At 40.7% G+C, this 25,482-nt stretch overlaps 4 protein-coding genes across 5 annotated transcripts; 1 reads left to right on the forward strand and 3 right to left on the reverse strand.

Annotated features, from left to right (window-relative positions):
• Positions 1–996: 996 nt before the first annotated feature.
• On the reverse strand, positions 997–2,972 carry LOC308144597 (chitin synthase chs-2-like). The gene is made up of 6 exons (XM_080515753.1): positions 2,937–2,972; positions 2,788–2,852; positions 2,549–2,659; positions 2,254–2,468; positions 2,072–2,165; positions 997–1,715 (listed from the first exon to the last, which is right to left on the reverse strand). The coding sequence occupies exons 2-6, from the start codon at positions 2,815–2,817 to the stop codon at positions 1,599–1,601; spliced, it is 567 nt and encodes a 188-aa protein (XP_080371879.1). The 5' UTR covers positions 2,818–2,852; positions 2,937–2,972; the 3' UTR covers positions 997–1,598.
• A 78-nt stretch (positions 2,973–3,050) lies between these two features.
• On the reverse strand, positions 3,051–10,836 carry LOC308144674 (chitin synthase chs-1-like; the record flags this gene model as incomplete). The annotated part of the gene is made up of 16 exons (XM_080515854.1): positions 3,051–3,235; positions 3,345–3,611; positions 3,730–3,905; positions 4,052–4,224; positions 4,376–4,491; positions 4,713–4,913; positions 5,424–5,565; positions 5,664–5,765; positions 5,892–6,066; positions 6,294–6,455; positions 6,740–6,835; positions 6,975–7,158; positions 7,494–8,370; positions 8,468–8,656; positions 8,813–8,948; positions 10,805–10,836. The coding sequence occupies 16 exons, from the start codon at positions 10,834–10,836 to the stop codon at positions 3,051–3,053; spliced, it is 3,213 nt and encodes a 1,070-aa protein (XP_080371980.1).
• Positions 10,837–13,097: 2,261 nt separating this feature from the next.
• slc39a7 (solute carrier family 39 member 7) lies at positions 13,098–19,497 on the reverse strand. Of its 2 annotated transcripts, none has more exons than XM_080515747.1 (8): positions 19,391–19,497; positions 17,394–17,866; positions 16,466–16,634; positions 15,933–16,004; positions 15,326–15,448; positions 15,075–15,173; positions 14,185–14,381; positions 13,098–14,004 (listed from the first exon to the last, which is right to left on the reverse strand). In XM_080515747.1, the coding sequence occupies exons 2-8, from the start codon at positions 17,856–17,858 to the stop codon at positions 13,750–13,752; spliced, it is 1,380 nt and encodes a 459-aa protein (XP_080371873.1). In that variant the 5' UTR covers positions 17,859–17,866; positions 19,391–19,497; the 3' UTR covers positions 13,098–13,749. The 2 variants fall into 2 exon arrangements, with proteins under 2 accessions (XP_080371873.1, XP_080371874.1); XM_080515748.1 differs by having other exon boundaries at positions 17,394–17,863; positions 19,391–19,486.
• Positions 19,498–21,818: 2,321 nt separating this feature from the next.
• LOC308144675 (major histocompatibility complex class I-related gene protein-like) lies at positions 21,819–23,175 on the forward strand (the record flags this gene model as incomplete). Its single annotated transcript, XM_080515855.1, has 3 exons — positions 21,819–22,098; positions 22,240–22,542; positions 23,063–23,175. The coding sequence occupies 3 exons, from the start codon at positions 21,819–21,821 to the stop codon at positions 23,173–23,175; spliced, it is 696 nt and encodes a 231-aa protein (XP_080371981.1).
• Between the last annotated feature and the right edge of the window lie 2,307 nt (positions 23,176–25,482).

The raw sequence follows: 25,482 nt of genomic DNA on the forward strand, positions 1-25,482 counted from the left end.
CTCGTCTCTGATTGCTGTTTCCTGCCCTGATGTGCCTGATTGGATGATTGTCTTCACCTGGTGACAGCGCTATAAAATGGGCTTCTGTTTGGTGTGTTGTTACCAGTTTGTCTGTGTTCTCCATGTCCTCTGTGTGTGGCCTATTGAATCGTCCTCTGTTCATGGGTCATTGGCAGAACAGACATTATGAAAATATGAAGATTCAGAACAGTAATCAAAGGGATGCAGCATTTTTTTATTGTCTTTAAAAGAAGACTAATCCACCTTTAGATATCAAACCAAAGTAAGAAAAGAACAAGACTGACACAAAATGTATCAGTGAATCGATTTCTCGCTCATTCTTGGCATACAGCTATGTAATCCCTGCAGTATTTTATTCATCCCCAATTGAATCCATAGCCAGTCTTTGTGATGATGTGCCTGAAGCGATCAGGCTTCTGCAGAGCAGCAGTGGTGACGGTGCGTTTAGAGCTTTCATGTTGAACACAGATGGATCTTGCAGTCAGTAGTTAGATGGGATGGTTCATTTCTTGGGTCCTTCATAAAGGAAACCTCGAGAAAACTGAGTCATCGTGAAAGCCAATGTTATGGATATTGTGTAATATTGCTGAAAAGTGAATGCTACTTCATGGTAACTCCAGACTGAGCATGTGTCTTTAGTTCATGATTGTTTCTCAGCAAAATAATCTGTTATGAGGACTGAATTTACATAGAATGGGTAGCATAGGCTATTTAATGTACTCTGTGTGAATAAGATATTTAGTCTCGCTGGTTTGTGATTAACCAACATGAAGGTGACTTGTGCCCCTTGTCGGATAAATGGATCCCCTTTATTTTTTATTGAAGAGGAGTTATCAATTCAATAATAAGGCTGCTAGCTTCATACATTTGTAAATCTGACTGGCCGAGTCTCACCTGCAACAGACTTCAGCTCACATTCACCTCATGAAGAAGAAAAAAACGCTAAGCCAGCTTCAACATTTTTATTTGGCATATTTGAAGCACAAAAGGATCACAGACAACTTTCTTCATCAGAGCTAAAATATCATAAAGGAATTGCATCTGAGCCTAACAATAGTTGTCATGGTCCTCCTGCACTTGTTGATAATTACATTTTTACATGTTTTTTTTCACTTTAAATAAAATACATATGATGGTCATTTATTGCACTGAGATATGATTTTAAGGTAATGAGAGGTGAAAAGGAGGTGTCTTAAAGCGTAAACTCATTGTTTAAAGAAAAACTGCATTCAAAAAAATAATATCTTGTGTCGAATTCACTTCATCTAATCAGCTTATATAGAACAGAAACAAATTTACAAGAAAAGATAAATATGATAAATTACTAAAATAGCTCACAGTCAGTGTGTATATATATACTACGCAATATTAATAATACATTTCAGATTAACAACATTTATGAACACACCAAGACATTTTTTTTAAATAAACTGGAAGGTTGGCTATAATGATTCCTTATTTTTTAACTGCTTAACCATGTGCAAGTGATAAAAAAAATGCACATAATCTAAGGAGTTTGGGTAAAAATGTCACATATAATGGATACTTCAAAGTGCACGAACATTGTTGGTTTGTGTTTACACAGAAGTTCCTCCGTCACTTCCTCTGATGTACAGTTCGTCGTCGTCGCTGTCGTCAAACTCACTGGACAACTGGGAGCTGTAGCTCGAATCTGCGTTGGAGACGGCGTCGTCCTGGGAGGAGATGACATTCAAATTGACTGAGTACATTCTGTTAACACAAAATTGCAACTGCACCTTGAGCTAATGGTGACACAACCATTTGTTAGTGAAGGTGCAGCTGGCAGCAAGCACAGCTTAACACAAGAGGTAAAACAAAATAATTATACATTACAAAGAGGTCAGATTTTCAAAGCCTGCTTACTTATTGTGATAAACAAATAGGAAAACAAACAAAAAAAAACTTCTAAAGGCCTTATGTAGCAGACCGTTTGTTGTCTTTATGCCTGTTCCTAGGATTAGACTCTAGCTTTAAGTTGAGGTGGGACCCATCACACATTATTAATGCTGATAGAGTTTATCGGTCATACCTTTTTGCCTGGCTGGTATTTTGGTTCTATCTTCATTTTCTGCTCTTTGGGTTCGGTGTCCAGGAAAGCCACATAATGGACTAGTGTGGTAACTCTGGGTGAACACAAGCAAAATGTGTTAAAAGAGTTTTTCAAACAAATATCAGGAGTACAAAACATTGTGGAGAAAAAGAAGCGCTCACCTGTGGTATAACATGGCCAAAAACTGAATCACAACAGACAGTGCAAATCCCAAAATGAACAACAAGGCAATGGGATCGATCACAATGTTGCGGCCAGTAAACTCCAGATTGAAGTCCACAATTGGAATCTGAATGGACAGATTTCTTTCGAAGGTTTGAAGGGTGAAAGCCGCGACCAGCCACAACGAATTGGCGAAGAAGAAGACAAAGGTGATCTGTGCATTTTGAGAAAGATAACATGAATTGACAGGAGCCACAACAAGGCACTAAAATCCCTCAGCTCCTTCACACCGACCTTGTTCCTCAAGTCTTTCAGTTCATCTGCGGTCTTCTTCAGCCTCTTTTCATCATAGGGCAGAGGCTTCAGGTACTTCTCCTGTAAGTCTAGCCAAAAACTCGTCTCCTCCTGATGGGAGACACAAGAGCACTTCCATTGACCAAAGGAAAAAAAACTGTAAGAATGGATGTTTAAAAAAAAACGCTGAATAAGAAAATGTTGAAATAATGCAGCCTCGGGTAATACGAAAGACAAACCTCATCGAGGTAGTCCTCCTGAAGTTCCATGTCCCTGGACAGGTTCTTTAAGTGAATGACCCAGTCTGGAAAAAGACAGAACTTTATTAGATAGGAAAACACCATAACAGTGTGCAGTCAGATTATTTTCTCTTTTTCTCTCAACTTACTTTGAGAATTATTGTCAAAGTCTTGCCTGCAAAAAAAAAAAAATTTCAAAAAAATTTGAGGTGCAATCTTATGCTCACAGTATTTGTTTGACATTGTTTCTCATTAATCAAAACTCACTCTAGTTCCGGCTCTGAGAACATTGCATCTTCCACAATAGTGTTTTGGGGTCCGGCTTCTGGCTCTGCTGCTTCTGCTGGCTCTGAGATTTTGCTCCGGTTCGCCTGCCCAGCTTTATAAGACTTACTTGAACATTTGCAACATTTAGCCCACGCGAGGAACCGCTGGAAGGCATTTTTGGCTGTCGGGGTTCAAATCAGCACCAGTTAGTACAGTCAGGACAGGACAATCAATAATACAAGTCATGTCCTGCTCTGTGAATGGCGTGGCAGTGGAGTGTCGCTTCCTACCTTTCTGTGCTGTCATTTTTGATGTTACAGGTGCTTCAGTGACAGGTTTTGTCTCTCTGGTGCCCCAAGAAACGTTGTTCATGTTGACCATGGAGTATATGATGAGCAGGAGGTAGGCACTAGGGATGCTGATGATGTACATCAGGCTGTAGAACAGCAGCGTGAATTCCTGAGGGTGCATTATGGCGGTGATTATGTAAATGATGGCCATCGAGACGATGAAAATGCTGCTGGGTGTGAGAATCGTTTGGTCCTGCACCATTGCCCCTAATGGAGGAAAAAACAACAAGTTTCATAATTAAAGCAGCATTAAGTGAAAATAATGGACTACATTTCAATAATAGAGAGGTATGCATGAAGGTATAACTGTTTGAATATAACCTACCGATAATGGACATGATCACCACCAACATAAGGAAGGCATAAATGATACTCAGGACTGCTGCAACAGTGATCTGAGTGTCTGACTTCAGCTTGAAGCAAAGGCCCAGGTAGACAGAAGGCGGTATTACAGCTAAGATCAGTGCTCCTGAGCCACTGATGTCCAAAATGAATCTCAAACTACCTGCAGAGGAAAACAGACGGTCGTTTTTACATCTTGCTTTTCCCTTTAAACAAAGAATTTGACATTTGGATACTTCAATGCAAACTTTATTTGCAAGATTCCCGGGCGCATACAAATTGCCCTCAAATGTAAAAAGAGGCACTTGCTTGCAATCAGAAGGCAAATGGTGGCAGGCGACACGATGACGGAGATTAGGGTGAAGAGCTGGTAGAACATGTAGGCTTTGGACATGGACGTGTTCTTCATGGAAATACTGGTGGAGGAGCCCAGCAGGTCTGCAATGTTGGCCAGTGTGGACGGTCCCCATCTTCTGCGCTGAAGAGGTGAAACAGAAAAACATGGCGCTGATTTAATGTATAGCCAGTGACATCTTATACTCATTTAGATCAACATTTGTTGATCAAACATCGGAAGCAAATAATTAGATTTAACTGGGATTTTCTGTGTGGCAACGGATGTTTCTCACCTGGTTGTAGAGTTCTTTGAAGTCCATTGGTGCATTGGTGTAAGCGTCAGACGCCGCGTTGTACTCTACTCTCCACCCCTGCTTCAGTAATAGAGTACACAGCCAGCGGTCTTCACCTGCACGGAAAATAGATTTCTTTTTTATAATTTCCTGCCGACTGAGGAGTCAGAACAAAGCTGTCACCATGGGACGTTTCCTGCCAAGACTGTAGATCAAAATGACATGGCAGAAAATATAAAGCAAGAGAAAAGAAGGAGTTATCAGGAGAAACGGAGTCGTACAATCACAGGTCGACCATTTGTGAGTGTGAATATGAGACATTGTAGTTTTTTTTTACCTTGGTCGTACTGGACGTAGTGGCTGGCCTGCACGGACGGGGTGGAGTATGTCTTCATCACGTTGTCGTCCATCAGTGCCTCAGCCCTAAAAAGACTGAAGCAACCGGGGCTGCAGAGCACGCACCCAAACACATGCTCAGCCGTCTTCTGAAGCCAGTGACTGATTGCGTACTCAAACTTCTGGAACCAAACGGCAGGACCTACAGGAGATGCAGAAAGGAATGGGAACATCAGTAAAAATACTCCCCACATTAATGCCTTTCACAGACTAGTTTTAGCAGTTCTATAAGGTGTGACATGAATCTCATATAATTGGGCACGACATCACATTTAATATGTGCATATTACTAAGTGTCAGCCGCTACTGAATAGGAAGGGATGAGCAATATGACATGCTGTATGTCGAAGAATAATGTAATGCTATTTCTGATCCTAGTAGCAGAAAGAAAGCTGATAGAGAACTAAGCCGTCGTTCTTGTTGTGCCTTTTACATTAATCAAAAAGTATTTAAAGAAATTCAAAAGGGTGATGGAGAATGTAAATGTGGTCTTGAATCCCATGGGAATTTCCAAACCATGATCTATGCTGAGCATCAGTGTTGCACTGATTGTCTAATTTACTGTATTTATGATCCTCTCTCACAATCCATTCAGCACATTCACTCAACGTATACATTTCCTAACATTTTTTTTTTTATCATTGATGCCAACCTGAGCCAGTGGGGTGGATCCTCCCGCATGCTGCTCCAACTTTGGGATACATTCTTAAGCGGTCAATGAGCAGCATGACAGAGGCGGGCTGAAAGTCTGTGTCCCCGTCCGAAACAAGGATGTAGGTGTTGTGCTTCTCTTTCTGGAGTGAGAGACCGGTTTGAGCACTATTGCCATGTCACAATACGTAATCATATGCATGGATGTCCAGTTGGTCAGAATATTTATCTGTATAATCACCTGAATTTCAGATCTGAGCCCCTTCTCGTCCTCTCCGCGATTCCACCGTACGTAATATTTGGACATGAGTTTCCAGCCCAGAAGATAATAAAGATACATCACCTGAGGAATGAAACAAATAACAGTCCTAACTCCTGTGTTTTGCAATACCATGACACCAAGAATGTCAACTGGACAGAAATTGTCCTGCACACATAAATCTGCCTCTTTAAGTCTGGAGTTTCTGACCTGAGACCATCTCTTCTTGTGACGGATGATGTTTTTATCCTTAAAGTGAACAATGATGCAGTTTCCCTCCGGCATGGTGACGATAAGGCGGCCTCCATACGGTGTCCTGATGATTGTCTGTTCAGGGATCTGCTGTTTTTTAATAAACAGCTTTTCATCCAGACTCATGAAGATGCTGATGACAGAGAACGATGGAGCGCATTGCTTGTAAATCGTACAACGTGCACAGCGACAACAAGGCAGACTCATGGTTTTGTGTCAAAAGTTACTGTTGACTCGTTTGGTCTCTAGTGGCTGAGTGCAGGCTCACCTAAAGCTAGCGGACGTCCCAACACTGTAAGACACCTTAAGATAATCTGATACTACTTCATGGCTGCCAGTCATTTCTAACGCGTTACTCACCCATAAACATCTGTGATGACTTCCACCAGTTTCTTTGCATATTCGTTGAGGTGACGCTCCCGACTCCCCTCAACGTCACTGAATGCATCATCGAAGTAAATGTGGGCCTCAAAGACGAAGTCATTGACTTTGGGCTGGTTCTTTGATCTGTACTTATCCAGCCTGCAACAGTCAGTCAAACATAACAAGGTGAAGTGGTGAATCCCAGTGTGAGAATATAAGAAGGGGGTTATATGGAAGGGTAATCAAACTGGCTGAAATAAAGACTTTGTTTTACTTCAACTGAATATCAGAGTTCTTAAACTGTGAATCGCGAAATATAAAAGTACCTGAACTAAAGCTCTCTAGACTTAAAGGTACATTCAGAATCAGTCACTTGCATTAAAAAAATATATATATTAATAAGAATAAGAATAATAATTACAGATTGAACCCGTGTAACTTACCGAAAAATGGAGATAACAATATTCATCATCTCCTCTGGAGTCTCATGCCACATGGTTGAACACAGGTATATCATCAGTGTTTCAAATTTCCTAACCCTAAAAAAAGACAACATTTACATGTTTATACCTGAGCCTACTACAAAACTTACATTCAAATTAACTTACAATTGAACCTTGAAGCACCTAATAAACAAAAATACAGATGCATTGCAGCGCACATCTCCCCCTTGCTTACTTCTTGCGTCTTTGTCCGGTCTGGATGTCAAATCGTGTGTTGAGGAGCAACGACTGTTCAATTAAAGCTCCTTCGTACAGCCTCCTGATGAACAAGTCTTGGGTCCTCTGAATGCGATACACATTGAGGAACCAGAGATGGAGGGTGCCCAACACAAGGCCCATCCACCACGACACCGCCATACCTGAGGGAAGAGAAACACTTGTTTTGAGCATACTGCAGTTTATTCACTTGTATTTAGTCTCCAGGTGTAATGATGAGACTGGCAGTCTGTCCAGGGTGTAGCCTGGCTCCTCTCACTGAGAGCTGGGAGTGGCCCCGAGATACTAAAAGCTTTCTTCTTCCTATAATTGCCACTCATGGATCTGAAATGTGGTTTTAATAAGTATTTAAGTTCCAAACCTACTGAATTGGTTGTTGTGCTTGTTAATATCATAACATTAACCTACCACTGTATACCATTCGCACACAGATTATTGTTGTTAGTGCTGCTAAATTGCACCATAAGACTGTTATTACCTGTGAGCATGCCGATGTCAAATAGCCTGGAAAAGTCGAAGAAGCACAGCGGGTGCGTGACGTCCAGGACCAGATCAGGGAACACGCTGCCAGTCAGGCTCCGGTTCCTTCCGTCCACAACTGTCTGGCAGTAGCCGGTGAAATTGACGCTGGTCCCGTTCAGGCTTATTCTGTACTCTTGATAGGAAACGAAAACGGGGATGATGAACAGAGCCATGACCGCCAGAGAGGCGAGGTACAAGGGCAGGATGAAGCAGCGTCGCAGGGCGTGCATCTTGCAAGCGATTAAGGAGAACCAGTAGCAGAGTGCCGAGGAGACCAGCTGCACGCCCACAGTGATGGCTATGATTCGGGTCTCGCGCCTTGGGATGGTGGTCACTATCTCCCAGTCCATTCGGGCCAGAGGCACGTACGCTCCCAGGACGGCGGCAGTCACTCCAATCCTGAGCAGGCTGGAGAGGATGTGCAGCGTGTTCCCACAATGTTTCATGTCTCGGCACACGTTCTTCAGAAAGACGGAGTCGCTGCTCTCGCAAATCAGTCGGAAGTAATTTTCCCACCAGTTCAATGACAACAAAAAGGAGCCTCCAACTGCCAGCCCCACCCAAATAGCCATCCTGATGTCGGTGGGATCCTTTATGATGTATATGGCAACAAACAGCACGTAGCCAAGAAGAATGAACACGAAGGCAGTGAAGGACGGCGCCAAGAAACGGTTCCTTTCTTTGGCGTAGCACTGAGCGACCACCTGCAGAAGCACGGAGAGGATACCCACACCGTTCAGTATCATGATGTTGGTCACAATATCAAAGTGAGGCATGGCAACGATCGTGAGGATTGCTGCACCGGCTGCAGACAGAAACTCCATGAACAAAATCTGACAAGAAAGGGGGAAAACAAGCAGAACGGTACAGTTCAGTAGCATGCCCGACAGAACCTGAGGCAAAGTTCACAAGGGTTGCTCCTTGTCTTACCAGTGCAGCGGTGTTTGCTCTGGGAAATTTGGAACTTTTGTAACACGCTTTCCAGAAGCTTTTCAGCAATAAAAGCACACTGGATGTGATGAGAGTGCAGCCGATGCACAGCAGCGCGACAGGCCTTTGGTCATCTGGAAGGACTTTTGTGCCTTCGTTGGCAAAAGTGATCAGCAGGAGAAAAGATGCCTGGAAATGTGAAAAAAAAAAGATTATTCAGGCGAGTTGTTCTACAGACAGTGAGCAGACGTTTATCCCCAAGTATAATTATTACATCTAAAATATGTTTTCGCTGTAGTTCCTGGGAGTTTCACAGTAATGTCTAGAGTCAAAAAAGGACCAAACCTTGCTGCACAATGCCAATCCAAACACAAAGACAGCCACGACGATCAAAGAGATGAACTTGAGTAGTTTGAGCAGTTTCCATGGCGTCTGTTCGTCGTCAATCACAGGGACTTCTCGACAGGTGTCCCAGGGCCTCCTGAAGGAAAGCAGGAAATCGCAGGTATTCAGACAGTGGTATTTTCTTTTTCAAGTATTAAATGTTCCTCCTCAGTGGAGCTACCACAGAACTTCAGGGTACAGACAGCAGCAAGGAAATCTGGTGGTCAGGTGCCATTTTTTAACACAATTTATTTATTGTATTTAAAAAAAATGTCAATAAAACACAATAGAAATAATAGAATTACGATTTTTTCATTATAATTTGTTTTACTATACCTGCATTTAAAATGCTCTTCTTTATATTTAATCTGAGACATATTGAGTGTTGGAGACACATAAGTATAGAGCTATAAAACATGGTTTACTGTATATCTATATATTGATCAGAATTGACCAAACAATTCAGGCAGGAATGAAAATGTTGACTTTCTCACCTATCCTATTTATTCTCTTTTTGTGTTGTGCTATTAGGTGCTCACGTCTGTTTGTGTACATGACTTTATTCCTGCTGTGGATGTTTTTAAAGTTATCTTTAAATAAAGTTGAGATTAGATCAATTCACAGTGACAAAATGACAAATTTTGATCAAAATATCAATCTAACTTGTGTAGTTGTGCTTTCCTTTAAGACCAAGACTATATTATTTATAGATTGGAAGATGTTCTCTATTAATTTGAGGCGTAATATTTCAGATTGATGGAAGAACATGAGGTGCTTTTTTTTTTTTTTTTAATGTCCCAGTCCAGCCCTTTTGGAAACTCTAACTTTGTGTGGGCTATTTATTTAGCTTCAGTGAAACATTTGAATCAGTTTCACTAGCCTGCACCATAAGAACTCTTCGGGTATGGTTCACAAGATTAGAGCTAGAAATTCTCTCTCGCCGCTGCCCTGCCCTCCTCTGACGAACACTTCAAATTACAGCTGTATTCCGAGTCACCGATAATTTGAACGCTTGCGTTTCCAGCATAGGTTTGGTGCGTAAGTGCGCCAGTGGACTGGCTCCATCGTGGCGCAGTGTGCCGGAGGGTGCGCTCGGACATGCGTACGGAGCGCACCCATTTCCAATGTGACCATTGTTAAAGGGCCTTTAATTAACCTGAGTCATTAGAACATTATAATGGCTCATTTTCTTACCATTCAATGGTTATCGCTCCTGCCTTACAGGGGAAAAAAATCTCCTTTGTGCGTGCGTGTTTTTTCCGCGCACATCCCACAGCCCAAAAACATGATTTTGGGATTATCTGGGGAAATCTAAGCTTCTGTGGCTGAGTTTGTGTGGCGGTTGGACTCTCCGTTCTGGTTGACCTGATCGCTTCATTAAATATAGCAGCCTTGTCAATTTGCATTTCTTTTTTTTTTCTTTTATTTAGCAGAATGGCGATACATGTTCTGTTTCAAAGGTTTAGATTAATTTCGAATTCCACCACCAAGCAAGTTATAGCGGTTTTCATTTCCGAAAGAACAGATGTCCCACTTTCTACACTGACCATTAATGCCTCGTGATCGTCTTTCTGAGCGTCCAGTCAGGTGAACCACTAAATCCTAATAGAAAACCAATTTCTCTTTCCTATCCCCGGTATTCTCGGTGGTGGATTTTTTTTTATTTCGTATACACATAATTAAATAAATAAATAAAACAGTAAAACAAAATACAAACACAAATGAAAAGAAATGAAAAAAGAATTTGAAACATGTCAATAATTGAAATACACAACCCATGTACAGAAAATAAAATTCAGTTCAACAAATCATCTATTTTTATATCAGAGTTTTTACATTATATTAAGACTAATTGATAACGGATATAGATGGAGCTGTCTTAATGAAACACAATTCTATTTTTAGTATATGCATGTAGATCTAAAATGAATTTTCTGTTAAAGTCACACTTACTTGGGCATGTGTGTGTCCTCCTTCTCCTCCATGGTGATTGTGGCAGACTGATTTGCTCTGGTTAAATGTAATGCTTTGAAAGAGCGGCACTTGACTCACTGGGCATGTCATAATGTCTTAATTGAAACTCCACACCCTCCCAGATGTGTATCGCAGAGTGTAGCATGTGCCAAAATAATGCTGCACCAAAGTAAAAGAAGAATAAATATATACGTGTATGTATGTATATGTGGCTGCAGACTAAATGCGGTTTACACAGTTTAGATAAGTTCAAAAGTGAAGACTGGCACCTTTGATGTGATCAGCTGGTAACAGCATGTGAAGGGGAAAAAAAGGTTTCTCTCTCATTTTGTATATAGTTTTCAGAAAGTAAAATTTATCTCCGGTAAATCTGTAAAGACAGACCTCACAATAAAAACACAATAAAAACGTTTGTTTTGTTTGTTTTGTTTTTTGTTTTTTCAATCAATGTTTGGAACTTTTTCTATCCATTCCAGCTGTTCCATTACAAGAGCCCAACCTATCCATTCTAGCAATTACCTGGAAAAGATGCTGTTTTGTTTGTTTTTTTAATCTTGTTTTCGTTCTTAAATCAGGTTAGAAATCTTCATACTTTTAAATGTTTTAACTACGTCATCTTATTTCCGGTTTTTGTATGTGTTGATTGACTTTCCTCAGTTTGGAATAATGCTTATTTCACGCTGATTCACATGTTCAAGACTCAAATCCCACTGTTTGAGACAAAAAATCATAATCTTTATTAAGTAGTTTCCAAATCTCTTTTTTATATTAAAAAAAATATTTAGATAGAACTGCAGAGTCATTCCAATAAGTCGTTTCCAGGTAAATGTTATTTTTTATAGGCTCTCTTCCAAATTCTTGCGAGAGGAGGGGAGTAATTAGTGCCATCGGCTCGCCTTCTTCTTTCAATTGCCATTAAAAGTTAATGATGGGCTTCATCAAAGGGCGTCATTTCAAAACCTATTACGTGTTTTACGAATGCCATTAGAACGTCGCTGGGAATCTGACGGCATATTAATGTGAAACTCAGATTAGAGGCGCGACGAGAGGGTTTATTTGCGTAAATGCAATGAAACCTGTGAAGCATCCAACACATTTGACCTGAAGAAGGAATGTAGGAATTGATGCTCAAAATTTGTGTGGGCAGACTCATTGAGCTTTTAACGTCACTTTATTTTTAAACACTGCAATTAAGCTTACACAATTATTTTTATTTTTATTTTGAACAAACACGATATTTGTATTTTTTTTATGGTTAAAACATACAAACATGAAAAAAGAAACATTGAGATGAATAAAACAAATTATTTTATTCTTTCGTATGTTTGTATGTTTGAAATAAAGATTCATTCATGTGTTCCCATTAATCTGAGTAGTAACCCCACCCCTAACAATAAAACTAAAAACTAAAAAAACTAAATTGTACTAAATGGTTGTCGGACTCCTGATCATCCCGTTAAAAGAGGAATGAGATCGTTCATGTGTCGCCTGCCTGTCTCTGTATGATAAGTAGTGTAATAGCAGGTTCAGTGTGACTTTGCCCTTTTAAAACCACGGGGATCATCGGTTCACCGGCGTTTAGCTGCAAGCAACTCCGAAGTTACCAGTAACGACACAAAAACAAACACACACGCAAAACACAGAGATCATTCCAGCAACTTAAGAGGCATTTCTAACCCGTTTCTAACTTCTAGGACCTCTAACGCTCTCTTGTGGTTGTAAATGATAAAAAGCATTTCTTTTCCTTCAGTTGAAGCGGATATAAATTGTCTTATTAGTCCGAATTAAGCTTTTTTATTCATAAAGTAAAAATAGACGAGGTCTCTCAAAAAAAAAAAACAACAACAACATAATATTAGTGCTTCAATGAAGCCTTGAAATTATCCAAACAAAGAGGTTCATAAGCTGACACCGTCATGCTATCACATTTCCCGTGTGACAGAAGCCTGGGGTGCTCTCTCACCCCAACACTTATAATCTCTTATTGGCTTTTTAATATCAAGCGCCTACATTATAAGACATCACATATGCAAAGCAGCTCATATTCTGAGAAAAAAACCCGATTTCAAACATTTGCATGACTTGCATACAGCTGCAGGTTAATCCGATTTGAACGTTTTTTTATTTCCAGTAAGCAGCCATCGATTTGAAAATAGTTCAGTTTTATTTGGGATGTTCAACACAACTGCAAGTGTTTATTTCTTTTGCATTCATCGGTTGGAGAAAACAAAAATATACAGTTCGGATAGGAACGTTAAAACATTTCTTTTCAAAAAAAAAAAAAAAAAAAAAAGCAATTACCAGACACGTTTCATAATTCGAGACAAAATATTTCACTTTGAACATGTGTAGAAGCCACATTTATGTTTGAGGAATGTAAAAAATATTAACATTCAATATCTCGAGACTTAAACACACGTCGGAACCAGACCCTCAGCTTCTCTCCTCTTCCACTGACGCGTCTCTGAAATGTAGATCTGAGGGGCAGCCGGTCAAGTCGTGGGCAATTTGGTGACATTTCTGGAAAAAAGGATTTGATTAGAGCCACTTCGGGAAGAAGCAAACTGCCGGGTGGACGGGTCTGTGTCGTGCTTAAGCGGTGCATGAATCTTGCGATCAGGTTGCAGAAGGATGCCATCTCCTATTGGACCGAGGTTTCCTTCTCCACCTTCAATAAAACATCTCCACATTGGGTGCCTTACAAAAACAAATAGTAACACAATGTGCGCATAAAATACTAAAAAAAAAAAAAAAAAAACAGCTAACAAAACTCATCCATCTTCAAGCAATCGGTGGCATTCGTCCAAAACACAACTGCTAAAAACAAGAAAGACGCCACCGTTTTAAACCTTTTGACCGTCCCCGTCTCTGTGCCCTTGTCCTCTCCGTCCGCCGCGACAAGCGTCTGTCCGTCCTGCAGCGTCTCACTCGTACTCGGCGATCAGCACCATCATGCCCACGCCGAACAGCAAGGCCAGGATCTCCATCAACGACTGGCCGAAGCTGCAGCGGCCCGCCAGCAGCTCGGGGAGCACCGTCACGGTGGCGATGTAAACAAAACCCCCGGCCGTGAAGGGCAAGATCCAGGCGGTGGCGGCGGCGCCGACGCCTTCGGCCAGCAGCGAGCAGGCCGTGCCGGCCAGGGCGCCCAGGGCGGTCAGCAGCTGGAGACACATGGCCTGAAGCACAACCGACGAGGGCAAAGTTGAGAAATGTGCCGATTTTGGGTCTCGTCGTGTTTTTAAGAAATATCAGGAAACAAGATTAAAAGGATCCGCGCAGCTCAACCTGACAACTTTATCATTACAAAGTACCGGTTTGTTTTAAACTTTTAATGCTAAAATCTTCCCTCCGTTTACCTTCTTCTTGGTGCAGCCGGACTGGACGAGGATGGCAAAGTCTCCAATCTCATGTGGAACCTCGTGCAGCAGGATGGTGAGGGTCGTGACGCCGCCGACCGCCGGGCCGACCAGGAACGACGCTCCGATCGCCAGGCCATCGGTGAAATTGTGAGTGAAGTCAGCGGCCAGGTTCAGGTAACCGGACACCTTGATGTCTGAGTTTGTGGACAGAGCAGACGAAACAAAATTAAATAACAGCCACGGGTGAGAAGCCTTTTCTTGTAACCACGACAACCCGTTGCTGTACTTTCCAGTTCAGAGGATAAACACACACCGTTTCGAAGTTTAATCCGCAATTAATGTAAATTTGATTGACGTGGTATTCTAAGATGCTGTGCGCCAAAACCCAGAGTTGAACCTAAGCCAGAGCCTCTCCCTTGTTTATTGATTAACACCGTTGAAAACATAACCACTTCATACATGTCAGGCGTTCCAACTGAGGTCAGTTCAAATTATCCCTCAGATTGTTGCAGGGTTAAAAAGAGCATAACATTTCCGAGGTCAAACAATAAGCGATGACCAGACGTGTCCGGAGTTTGAAAATATCCAAATCGTATTTACGTCGCTTAAATGCCTGAACACCATTAACTTGAAGCCGACAGCAGCACTACATATTCCCAGTAAAAACAGAAAGGTTCTTTACATTCTAAATAAAATTTGTCACAATATTACCCATGACAGATTACATGTGCAACATTTAAGAGTAAAGAAAAGACAAATCAATTTCTATACGTCTTAACAAATATCTTTAAGTCGAGTCAGACGTAACTCTGTGCTTCCAGTTTTGTTCGAGCAGGAAACTTGTCATTCAAAGCTAAACAAGGTTCAGTTTGCAGCGTTCCGGTTACCTGTGCTCTTTTTCTCTTTCTTTGACACTTTCGCATCTTTTCCTTCTTTCTTCTTTTCCTTCTCTTCCTCTCCATCACTGTCCTTTTCCTTCGTCGCGGCTGAAAATGTCCAACACAAAGTTCACAAAGTGCTACAACTTCTGCACTTTGAGTTATTCACAGAAAAACACACGTTGCAGGCAAACGTTCTAAATTGAAAAAGGGGGGGAAATTTTTTTTAAAAACCAGGACACAAGCATTTTTCCTCGTACCGTGCGAGTGTCCGTGAGAATGTCCTCCTTTCAGCAGGCGCACAAATTTTTCTACAACCAGGAAGGCGATGATCCCGCCGAGGACCCAGAGACCCACCGACATCATGTGGCCGTGAGCAGCTCCTGCGCAACGGATCGTAATCGACGTGCTCAATCAAGTTTGAGGGCATCAAATTGTGATGAGGAAATAAAAGAATCTTTACAAGCTGAAGTCACTTTTCCAAAGTTGGACTCGCCTAAACTGCTGCAACTTTGAAGACGTGGTTTAAAATACACGAAAGGTCTTTTTTGACACCCAAAATGTGCCATCTGTCACCATTTATCACAAACTTTTCTTTAAAAATGTCTGGTGTTCTTTAGCTTGCAGATGATTTGAAGAAAATGATTTTTTCACATTTCCTTATTTTGACACTTTTGAAGTAACAGAATTTTTTTTTATCTAAAAATCTTGAAACGTATATGGGTCATTTTAGTAACAATCATCAGCCATTGGATGTTCCCTTTAATTACAAAACAAAAACAACCACAAAAAATATTGTCTCAACTCTCCAAGGTCAGATTACGATATGCTTCAACATAAACATTGAGAATAAAAATAAATCCATACCGTGAGAATGGCCGTGGTCCTCACTTGCATGCGAGTGTCCGTGATCCTCATCGCCGTGGTGAGAGTGGGGCTCTGGGCCCAAAAAAACAGAATACAAGATTAAATACGAAGAAGGAAAAACTCAGCATTTAGTTGTTCCTCAAACCTCCAGATTTAAGAAAAATATGGGCAGAACTAAACCACACTATGTTCATATTGTTACAAACAATAAGAACAAAAAATGTATAAAAGCCACACTGGTGTGACATGTAAATCCCGGCCTGAAATAAAGACTAAACTAAAGCAAACACACAACAGGATGGCCTTCAGAAGCACTGTAGCAAATTACAACTGACTCAGTGGGAAACAATGCTGCAGTTTGACGTATTTTGTTGAAGATTAATCATCACAGCTGTCCTGGATGGGTTCAATTTGCGTATTCTCTCAAACGTAAAAAAAAAAAAAAAAAAAGCTTGTACACAAGTTGAAACTCACTATTTTTTCCCTCAACTTCCTCTACAAAGAAACCACGTCACAAATTACCTACAACCTACCCAGCGCATGTGGGATGAGGTGCAGGAAAGCGTCTCCCAGCAGTCCACCCGAGGCGAAGCTCAGCAGCACCTTGAGCAGGTTCTGGTGCTGGTCGCTGTTGGACTGAACTGGGATCAGGAACAGGATGAGGAACGGAGCCGCGCTGATCAGCAGGGTGGCTCCGATAGCCTGCGGACGACCACGGAAGCAAATTTGTTTTTCCACAAGGGTGAAGTCGTTGAAAGGAGATGTCACAGCAAGACTGTCACCCACGCTCAAGGGCAGAATGTGAAAACTCATCAGCACAATAGGAAATGACTTTGCAGGAGGAGTAACTGCTGCCAGGTAAGAATAAAAAGCAAAGCTAGTCATAATGAACCTGTGGGTGTCAAGCACGTTTGCCGACTACAGCTTGATTACAGAAGAACATCAGCGTCAAAAAACCCTGAAGAATCGGAAGTGATGAAATTACAAAGTTAATTAAGTAGAAAGAAGAGCGACAGAAGTAAAATATCTGTCCATTGCATCACACACAAAGCTGAAACCGATCCAAGTATAAAAATTCTAATGGAATGTATTCAATGCATCTGGATTTGGTGGATCAAAATTAAAGAAAAATGTGACTCTTGTAACTTCTCAGACTCAAAACTTAATTCACACATAAAACCCCAAAAACACAACTTTGAGGTTGTATTTAAAAAAGAAAATTTAAAAAAGCTTATGTTGTGGACACATCTTCTTATGTGTTGGACAAACCTGCTAGTTTTTGCTTAAAATCCAATGAATTAGCAACACAAAACTGTACTGTTAAAACTCACTCCAGTGTAAACCAAAGCAACCCAATGAGCAGCTGCATCCGGTTACACTGCATCTCCTTCCCTTTTCTCCCACAACTATTTTGAAAAAAACCCTTCAAACATGCTTCCACCATCGCTCTCATGAGCTCACCTGTGTCCAGAGCTCCACCGTGTCTCTCTTCTCTTTCTCCGTCTCCCGCTTCACTCTCTCGCCCCCATGCGAGTGTCCATGTCCACTTTCCTCCTTGTGCACTCGGGCGAAATCCTCTTGATGAGCGTGCCCGTGGTCGTGGGAGTGGGCGTGCCCGTGGTCGTGGGCGTGCCCGTGGTCGTGGTCGTGGGCGTGCCCGTGGTCGTGATGGTCCTCCTCTTCCTGAGGCAGGTTGGCCTCGGCGCTCCACTTGCTCGCCCCGTGGAACATCTTCACCTGATCGTGGTCCTCATCTTCGCCGTGGGAGTGACCGTGGTGTTGGTGGCCATGGTGATGATGGCCATGGTGATGGTGGCCATGTCCATGGTCGCCATGGGAATGGCTGTGGGCGGAGGCTGATTGAGACGCAAAGAGCAGTACTGTGGATGTGGCCAGCGTCAGCACCAGCACACGTAAACAGCCCATATTATCTGCTGACAAAGAGGAAAGTGAAGAAGACACAATAAATAAAAACACCTCCAGCCTCAGTTGGCCTTCCACAAATGAATCAATAAACTTGTTTACATGTTCACTCTCAGCTATTTCATAAATTTCGACATGTCTTGTTGGATCATACATCATATATAGACAGTCTTCAATTCATCATCATTGACTATTGATGTGTGGCTGAAAAGTCTGCAAATAATCTCAGTAATATGGTGATTTGTAGTAAATCCAATGGATACTCAATTTGAATATGGTTAATATGACAATTATGATCACCTGACTTAGTTGTGAAAATAGTCAAGAATTGTCTTGCTTTTCAAATAGAAGCTCAACCACCAGAATTTCACAAGAAAATGTACCAAAGGGCTGCCACAGCAGTCTCCTGAATCATGATCATAGAAATGGCTACTCCAGAAGCTGCTCCCCCAGTTTTAGTGAACTTTAATCAATCTGTTGTATATTGACTGTGCACTTTTTTTGGTACTTGTGCAAATGGCAATCTAAAGAGTCCATGTCTTCTTTTATATTAAATAAGAAGCTGTAGTGACTGTACAGGACTGTTATGGGGAATAGGTAGCTGAGCACACAATCAAAGCCCTATGATTACATATTCATTAAATGTAATTAGTGAATGGACTGAAAGTGAAAGTCAAAGGAAGCTGCTGCAATACTACGTGTTCTTGTCAGGATGCCCGATGGGACATACAGGAGGAATTCAAAGTGAAGCCACTGATCCTCTACATTGAAGAAAGGCCATCGAGGTTTGTTTGGGTTCGTGATTAAAGATGCCTGCAGTTGGAAGTGTGCCAGGCAAAACCCAGGACCCACAGGAGAGACTCCAGCTGTTGGCTGGCCTGGAAACAGGTTGAAGTCCACGAGGTGGAACTGGAGACAACTTGCTGGGGCCAGTGACTTCTTACTGAGGATGTTTGGTATCAGCAAATGAAACCAAAGGATGGATTAATGTGACAGGCTGATTTGAAACGGGGACGAGGTGCTCGATGCATCTGATCAATACATTTCCGAGAAATCCACATAATCTTAGGGGCATGAGCCAATCAAACTGAGAAGAAAGTTGATCACTGATACATCAATATATAAGCTGCAAGTCACGGCCGTGCAATACTTTCTACTTTCGTTGCATTCATGTGATTTTTACCTCAATGGAATGTGTTTAACGTATGTAACTTACATGGTACAACATTGTAAGCAATGTATAACAGTGAGTCTGTCAGCTCACTCCTCATCTCGTCTGGTTTTTTTGGTGTGATTGTTTGCCATTGGCTGCATGCAAAGCGGATAATCTGATGGACTCTCTTGTTAAAAGCATCACGTTTAATCTCACAGCAAACCTTAAAAGCTGGTCATCAAACATAAACAATACAAGTCCAGACAGCCTGCTAGCTTTGTAGCTACGAGCTAATACCCAGTCCTGCTATCACCTCCACGCAGCACAACAAACGCCGGCTGAGCCGAAGATAAGGAGGAAAAAACAGTGATTTCAGCCTCACCGGACAGCGTCGAGGATCGCCGACTCTTGGACACCAGGAGAACTCTTGAGAGAGAAACTGTTATTAGTGACTACGTTTGATGCTGCTGCTCTCTGCGAATAAGACGTGGCATTTACACAAGTTGGACGCGCTGCGTGAAATCTCGCGAGAACTCGCTCCATTCAAAGTTTTACCTCCGCGGTGTTCCACCTCGTCGTCACTTCTTGTGTCGAATTTTATCACTTTAGAAGTGCGGTGGCATCTTATCCTGTGATAAATCCGCATCAGTTTAATATAAAAAGTGGGCCAAAGACTTATCGGGATTTGCAAGGAGGGGGAGCGGTCACTCGAATTATCGCGAGATCAGAGTCGGCGTTTAAATTGCACTGGTGCAGGATGTGAAGCCGGATGAAGCAACGACAGGCACCTTTGGTAAACTAATATAATATCATATAACTTTAATATTTCCAAACCCTATTCTATTTTGCATTGACAAAAAGGAAAGCGTATCATGCTTTGCTATAACTGCAACGAGCAAATCAATTCAAAACATTTCAAAACTATACCATGCGGTGAAATTGTTTTATAAGTTTGCTGTGAAGATAAGAGTTGCATTAACAACCCCATTCCCATATTATTATTTGGGGGAAGTATCTAATATCTAAACAGAAACCACACCGACACTTGTTTATATGATCCTCTGTGCAAGTCAGATTGAAAACCCCGTGTGTAGTTAGATTTTAGGATTATTATTTTCCCAGAAGCAAAGCATGATGTTTATAAATGTTGACAGTAGGTGGCGCTACTTACGTTCCCAACATGTTTGACATTTTCTTTGATCTGTGTTTTTTTCTTGCACAAAGTTGGTGGAGAGAGGAGAGACTCACAAAGTCAGTGGCATTTTGAAACACTGCTGCTTAACCCAAGTAAATAGTCTGGAGTGATCCAAGTAAGCACAAACTATAAGCTTTATTGAATAGTTGCGTTTTTGTCTGCTCTTAACAACAGCTGTGTTAAGTTCCTGAAATAACACTTGAAAGTGTTGCCTACTTTGGATAATTTAGGAACGTCCACCGGCCACTGGGCTTTGGACTTTGAAAGACAAGTGCAGGCATATCAGAGGAACTTTCAGTGGAGTGTAACTAAATCTAATAACAAATCCTTTGAAAAGATCCACCTTGGGGGAAAACCATCACAAACATTTGGAGTGATTTAAAATTTTTGAAAGAGAAATTATCATTCTAATCTTAATGTAATTATGAGTCAGTGATAAGACTGTTTTTACTGTCTTGTCTTGTAGCTATGGCCCCGCCTCACATACATGAAAAAAACAAAACAAATTGGGGAACCAGGAAACACTAGTTGCTGATTCAGTTGAATCTCTTGGGCTCTGCAATCCCTCTCAATCTGTATTTTGAAGCAAAGAGAAGATGAAGCTTTTTTTGTTGCTGCTCTTCAGCCATTTTTCTTCATCATGTAAGACAACATTTGAAGTTTCTTTCTATGCTCCATTATTGTAGTTTGTTTCACTATAAAAAAAAAATAAAAAAAAACTAATGTAGCACATATAAATGTGCAGCCTTTCTTACAACTAACATAACAATATAGGTCCGGTCTGCCTGCGCTGTTGTTTTGAAGGCTTCTCAAATACCATATTGAATAGTGTCAAGCAGCAAAGGTTAATGCAAATGTAAAACTGATGTGTTGTTTTTATTGCAGTGAAACACTCCATGAAAGTTTTTTTCACTGCATCATCCGGACTCCCAAGCTTCCCAGACGTTGTTACTGTCATCCAAATAAATAATGTTGTCACAGGATATTGCGACAGTGAACTCCAGACGGCAGTACCCAAAGAGGACTGGATGGAGTATCTTATAGCTGGGGAACCACAGTACTGGCAGTGGTATGCAGGGGAATGTGCAATGCACCAGAAGTTATTTTATGAGGAATTTCAATTTCTGAAGAAACGCATGAACCAAACTGATGGTATGTTTTTCCATCTTGTTCCGTTTTCCAATAAATGCACAGGACTAATCACCAATATGTAAAATATACTAAGTACGAAGATAACTAGTAACTGTTATACAGAAATGTCATTGTGTTTGAATGATGCGTAATCATAATTATTTCTGTATGTTTATGCTAAATTGAACAATCATTTACTATTTCATGAGGGCACCAAAATATATTGTTAACTGTTTGCAATACTGAAAATAAAGAAGAAGAAACAGAGCTATCATTGGTTTCTGTTAGACTGGTATTAAAACTTGGCCTCACTTTTTATGTTAAAAGGGCAACAACAGCAGCAATACTATCTGGTGAGATTTGTTTTACTTTCTCTTTCTCTTTCTCTTTCTCTCTCTCTCTCTCTCTCTCTCTCTCTCTCTCTCTCTCTCTCTCTCTCTCTCTCTCTCTCTCTCTCTCTCTCTCTCTCTCTCTCTTTGCAGATATGGTGCACATTTTTCAAAGACTGACCAGCTGTGAATGGGATGATAAAACTGATGAAGTCCATGGATTGCATCAGTTTGGTTACGATGGGGAAGACTTCATATCATTTGACCTCAAGACACAAACATGGGTCGCCCCAAAGCCGCAGTCCATCATGACAAAACACTTGTGGGACAAAGACAAAGATACAAATAGTTTCACTGCAAACTTTGTCAACCAGGTTTGTGTTACTTGCCTCAAGAAAAATCTCCACTATGGGAAGCAGTCTCTACTAAGAATAGGTAAGGTAAGGGTCTTTTGATCCAATATAGTTTAGAGTTTAATAAAAATAATTGACATTTGAATCAATACAAATCATGGATCAATGAACTGTATTTTGTCTCTTTAATTTTTAATCTTATTCTGGGTGTCTTTTGTTACAGATCTTCCCTCAGTGTCTCTCCTCCAAAAGATTCCAACCTCCCATGTTAACTGCCATGCTACAGGTTTCTACCCTGGTGCAGCTTTGCTTTTCTGGAGGAAAGATGGGGAAGAAATTCATGAGGGTGTGAATCATGGAGAGATCCTGCCGAACCATGATGGGACCTTCCAGTTGAGCGTTGAACTGGATATTTCATCAGTCGCCCCTTCAGAGTTTGGGAGGTATGACTGTGTGTTTCAACTGCCTGGGACAGACGACATTATCGTTACCACACTGGACCAAGCTACGATCAGGACTAACTATGGTAAGACTGAGGATAGGTGTGACAGATATCACAAAGACACAATGCACTTTACACAATACTGCTCTTTCTGTCCAGCTTTATAGATTTATTCCTGTATGATCATCTATTCTTCCTCTACACTTCTACCAAATTTAGACAGGGGCCTTTCTTTGTTGATGATGGCTGAAATGTATGGCGTATATGTGGCAGATTCCTAATTGCGTATAACAATTATCAAAATAATGCACCATTTACTGTGTATCTTTCAACACAATCAAGATCATCATTGGTTGAGTCGGTTGTTGGGTTCTGGAGCTTATCCCTGCTGACATTCAGCAAAGGGCAGCTTACAACCTGGACATCACAAAGTGATGAACAACCATCCCCATCACACTCACACCTAGGAGCAATGAACCCTAAAGGCACAAGAAGAACAAGCAATCTCCAGTCAGAGACACCCTAGGCCATAGTAAATAGATGGAGGGATGTGTCGCAAGAGGTTCTTTAATTTTGATAATTTTTTTTGTCTTGTTTTGTGCAGTGAAATCATCTATCACAACCATTTCCATCATTGCTGCAGTTGTTCTTCTCATTGTCGTCATCGGGGGTCTTGGAGCTGTTATGGTTTATAAAAAGAAGAAAGGTAGCACATGACATGCAAACCGTACAAGATTTGTAAAGTACTGAAAAGTGTGGGACACTTTTGATTACTCATTTATTCTAACATGCTGCTTACATTATTTCAAAATCACAACAGCTATCAGTGTGACTATGGCATGATCATGGTTAAAATATACTGTAATAGGTGAGAGACACAAGCGTAAGAAATATTAAAATGTAAGATGAGTACATTTAGTAATTCGATAGGATGGCCCCACAACTGAAAGCATTGTTTTTCTATTTTGTTGCAGCTACATGCCCACCGAACTGTAAGTAGATCCCTTTTTTTTTTTTAACCAATTGATCAGCACTAATGTCACAGTGTAATGAACAGTGTCAAGTAAAATGTGTAGATAAGAGATACATCTCATTTGCTCTCATTTATAATGCTATAAAGACCAGGAGCAGTTAGATGCCCTTCAATTATTTTCTTTTTTTAACTAAAATATACTGACGTTAAAGAGGTTGTATCACATGTATGTGATACAACCAGATCAGTGCAAGGCTAAGTGAACTAAAAGGTTTTTTCTTGTTTTACAGCTTCTGGAAACAGTTGAACTCTCCACAGCACTCAATTCACAACCTGGATAAAATAGTCATTTTTCAAACTGTGATGGACTTCAAATGGGACATCGCTTTGACTTTACCTGCTTTACCCTTTTGTTGGTTCACGTGGAATTGGAGGCTAAATATGCTGTGCAGGTGGTGGGGAACATCCTGTGCAAGACACCCATTCAGACCTACTACTGATAGTTACCCAAATATACATGTCTTTAAGGAGGAAGCCAGTAGTGACAATGGGGTTACAATGTACTCCACATCAAAAGATTATTGCAGCACATTACATGCACATACATTACCACTGTAGAAAGAGAAAATGACATTTACACTGACTGTACCAGCTGTAAATAAAAGTGTGTCTTCTTCTGCCACAACAGCTTCGTCCTGTATTAGTGAGAAGAACCAGGTTGTTGTATTTTACAAAGGAAGCATCTGAAAAAAATATTTCAAAATATGTTGACCATTTCTTATTGAATTATAGGATTTATAAACTTTCCGAGTCAGCATGCAATTTTCTGTGTTCCCAATAGAGGGCAACAAAAGTGAAATGTTCTCATTTGTGGTGCAGCTCCCAACTCTTTCACTCCTCCAAGTATGTCAGGACTTTTTAAAATTTTCATTCACAAAAAGGAAGATTTAATTAGCAGCTTTTCCCAGCTTATTTTTAACATTTTATTTGAAACCAGTATCTATTGACCTCTCACTCCAATTCTCTTGCCGCTGACAGATTTAGCGTTTGTCTATTTCTCATATACCTCATCAGCTATTTAAGATATCTAAATTCAAAAACTACGTCAACAAAAAAAAACTAAACAGATAAAGAGAGTGTTGCATATTGCAGTTGCTCAGACGACTTTCAATGTACGACCATCCAATCAGATTCACCAGTGTGTGAAAGATTTGTAATGTGAACTTCTCAATGCAGCCAAAAACACAGTTATTTTGAGGAACAGCCTGATATCAAAAGTCAAAAAGCAACAGAATCACTCAGTTATTACACAGTTTAAAAGAATTCAAACACCCTAAATGCTATGAAATCAGCACAATCTGGCAATAAAAGGGTGAAAAAAAAGATGGGTCTTGGGTTTAACACTTCTGTTTGGAGTTCTCAAAATTCCATGAATACATTTTTGATATCTTTATCTTTATCCCTCTTTCTTCTTTTTCTGATAAAATTGTCCAAATCCTGAAGCTGTCCACAATCCAAATGCTGCTTTGTATTGCTTTGCTTATATTACCTCTGTGTTTCAGCTGGTGGCAGTTAATATATATATAATATTTGAAATAGAAATAAATTCAAAACAGACATTTTTTTCTTGTCTGAAGATTTCTTTATTGTTTTTAGGTAAGTTGTTTGATCACTTTTTACACTTTTATGATTTCAGTTATTGGGAGTAAAAGTGGATAACGTCTGACTTTTGTTTTGATTCAACCACTGTATCTTCAGGAAATCTATTTATTAAAGGAGTGAATAATAACCTTTCAATCTGAGTCTCAGTAGAGGGACGTCACTCTCACAAGCTTCTAAGTCCTGTGTGAAGCCTCCTCTCAACACTAGGAGAAGTTCGAATCAATTTTGATTGTACATTTTTGCATTTTACCACAACTGTTTATTACTTTCACCTCTTCTCGACTTTTGTGCAGCATTAGCACAATTAGCAATGTGTCTTTGTAAATTGAGTTTTCTGAGCTAGTTATTTCTGGTCTAGAGCTGTTTACTATAATGAGGTTTCATGATGA

This window comes from Blennius ocellaris (assembly GCF_963422515.1).
Source record: "Blennius ocellaris genome assembly, chromosome: 20".
Taxonomy (NCBI): Eukaryota; Metazoa; Chordata; class Actinopteri; order Blenniiformes; family Blenniidae; genus Blennius; species Blennius ocellaris.

Excerpts from the sequence above, each read along its gene's own strand:
- LOC308144597 (XM_080515753.1), bottom strand. The coding sequence starts at position 2,817 with ATGGAACTTCAGGAGGACTACCTCGATGAG. Across the intron at positions 2,469-2,548 it reads TGAAAGACTTGAGGAACAAG|ATCACCTTTGTCTTCTTCTT; the intron begins GTCGGTGTGAAG and ends CAAAATGCACAG. Across the intron at positions 2,166-2,253 it reads TTGGCCATGTTATACCACAG|AGTTACCACACTAGTCCATT; the intron begins GTGAGCGCTTCT and ends GTGTTCACCCAG.
- slc39a7 (XM_080515747.1), bottom strand. The coding sequence starts at position 17,858 with ATGGGCTGTTTACGTGTGCTGGTGCTGACGCTGGCCACATCCACAGTA. Across the intron at positions 15,174-15,325 it reads TTCTCACGGACACTCGCACG|CCGCGACGAAGGAAAAGGAC; the intron begins GTACGAGGAAAA and ends GGACATTTTCAG. Across the intron at positions 14,382-15,074 it reads GAAAGAGAAAAAGAGCACAG|ACATCAAGGTGTCCGGTTAC; the intron begins GTAACCGGAACG and ends CCACAAACTCAG.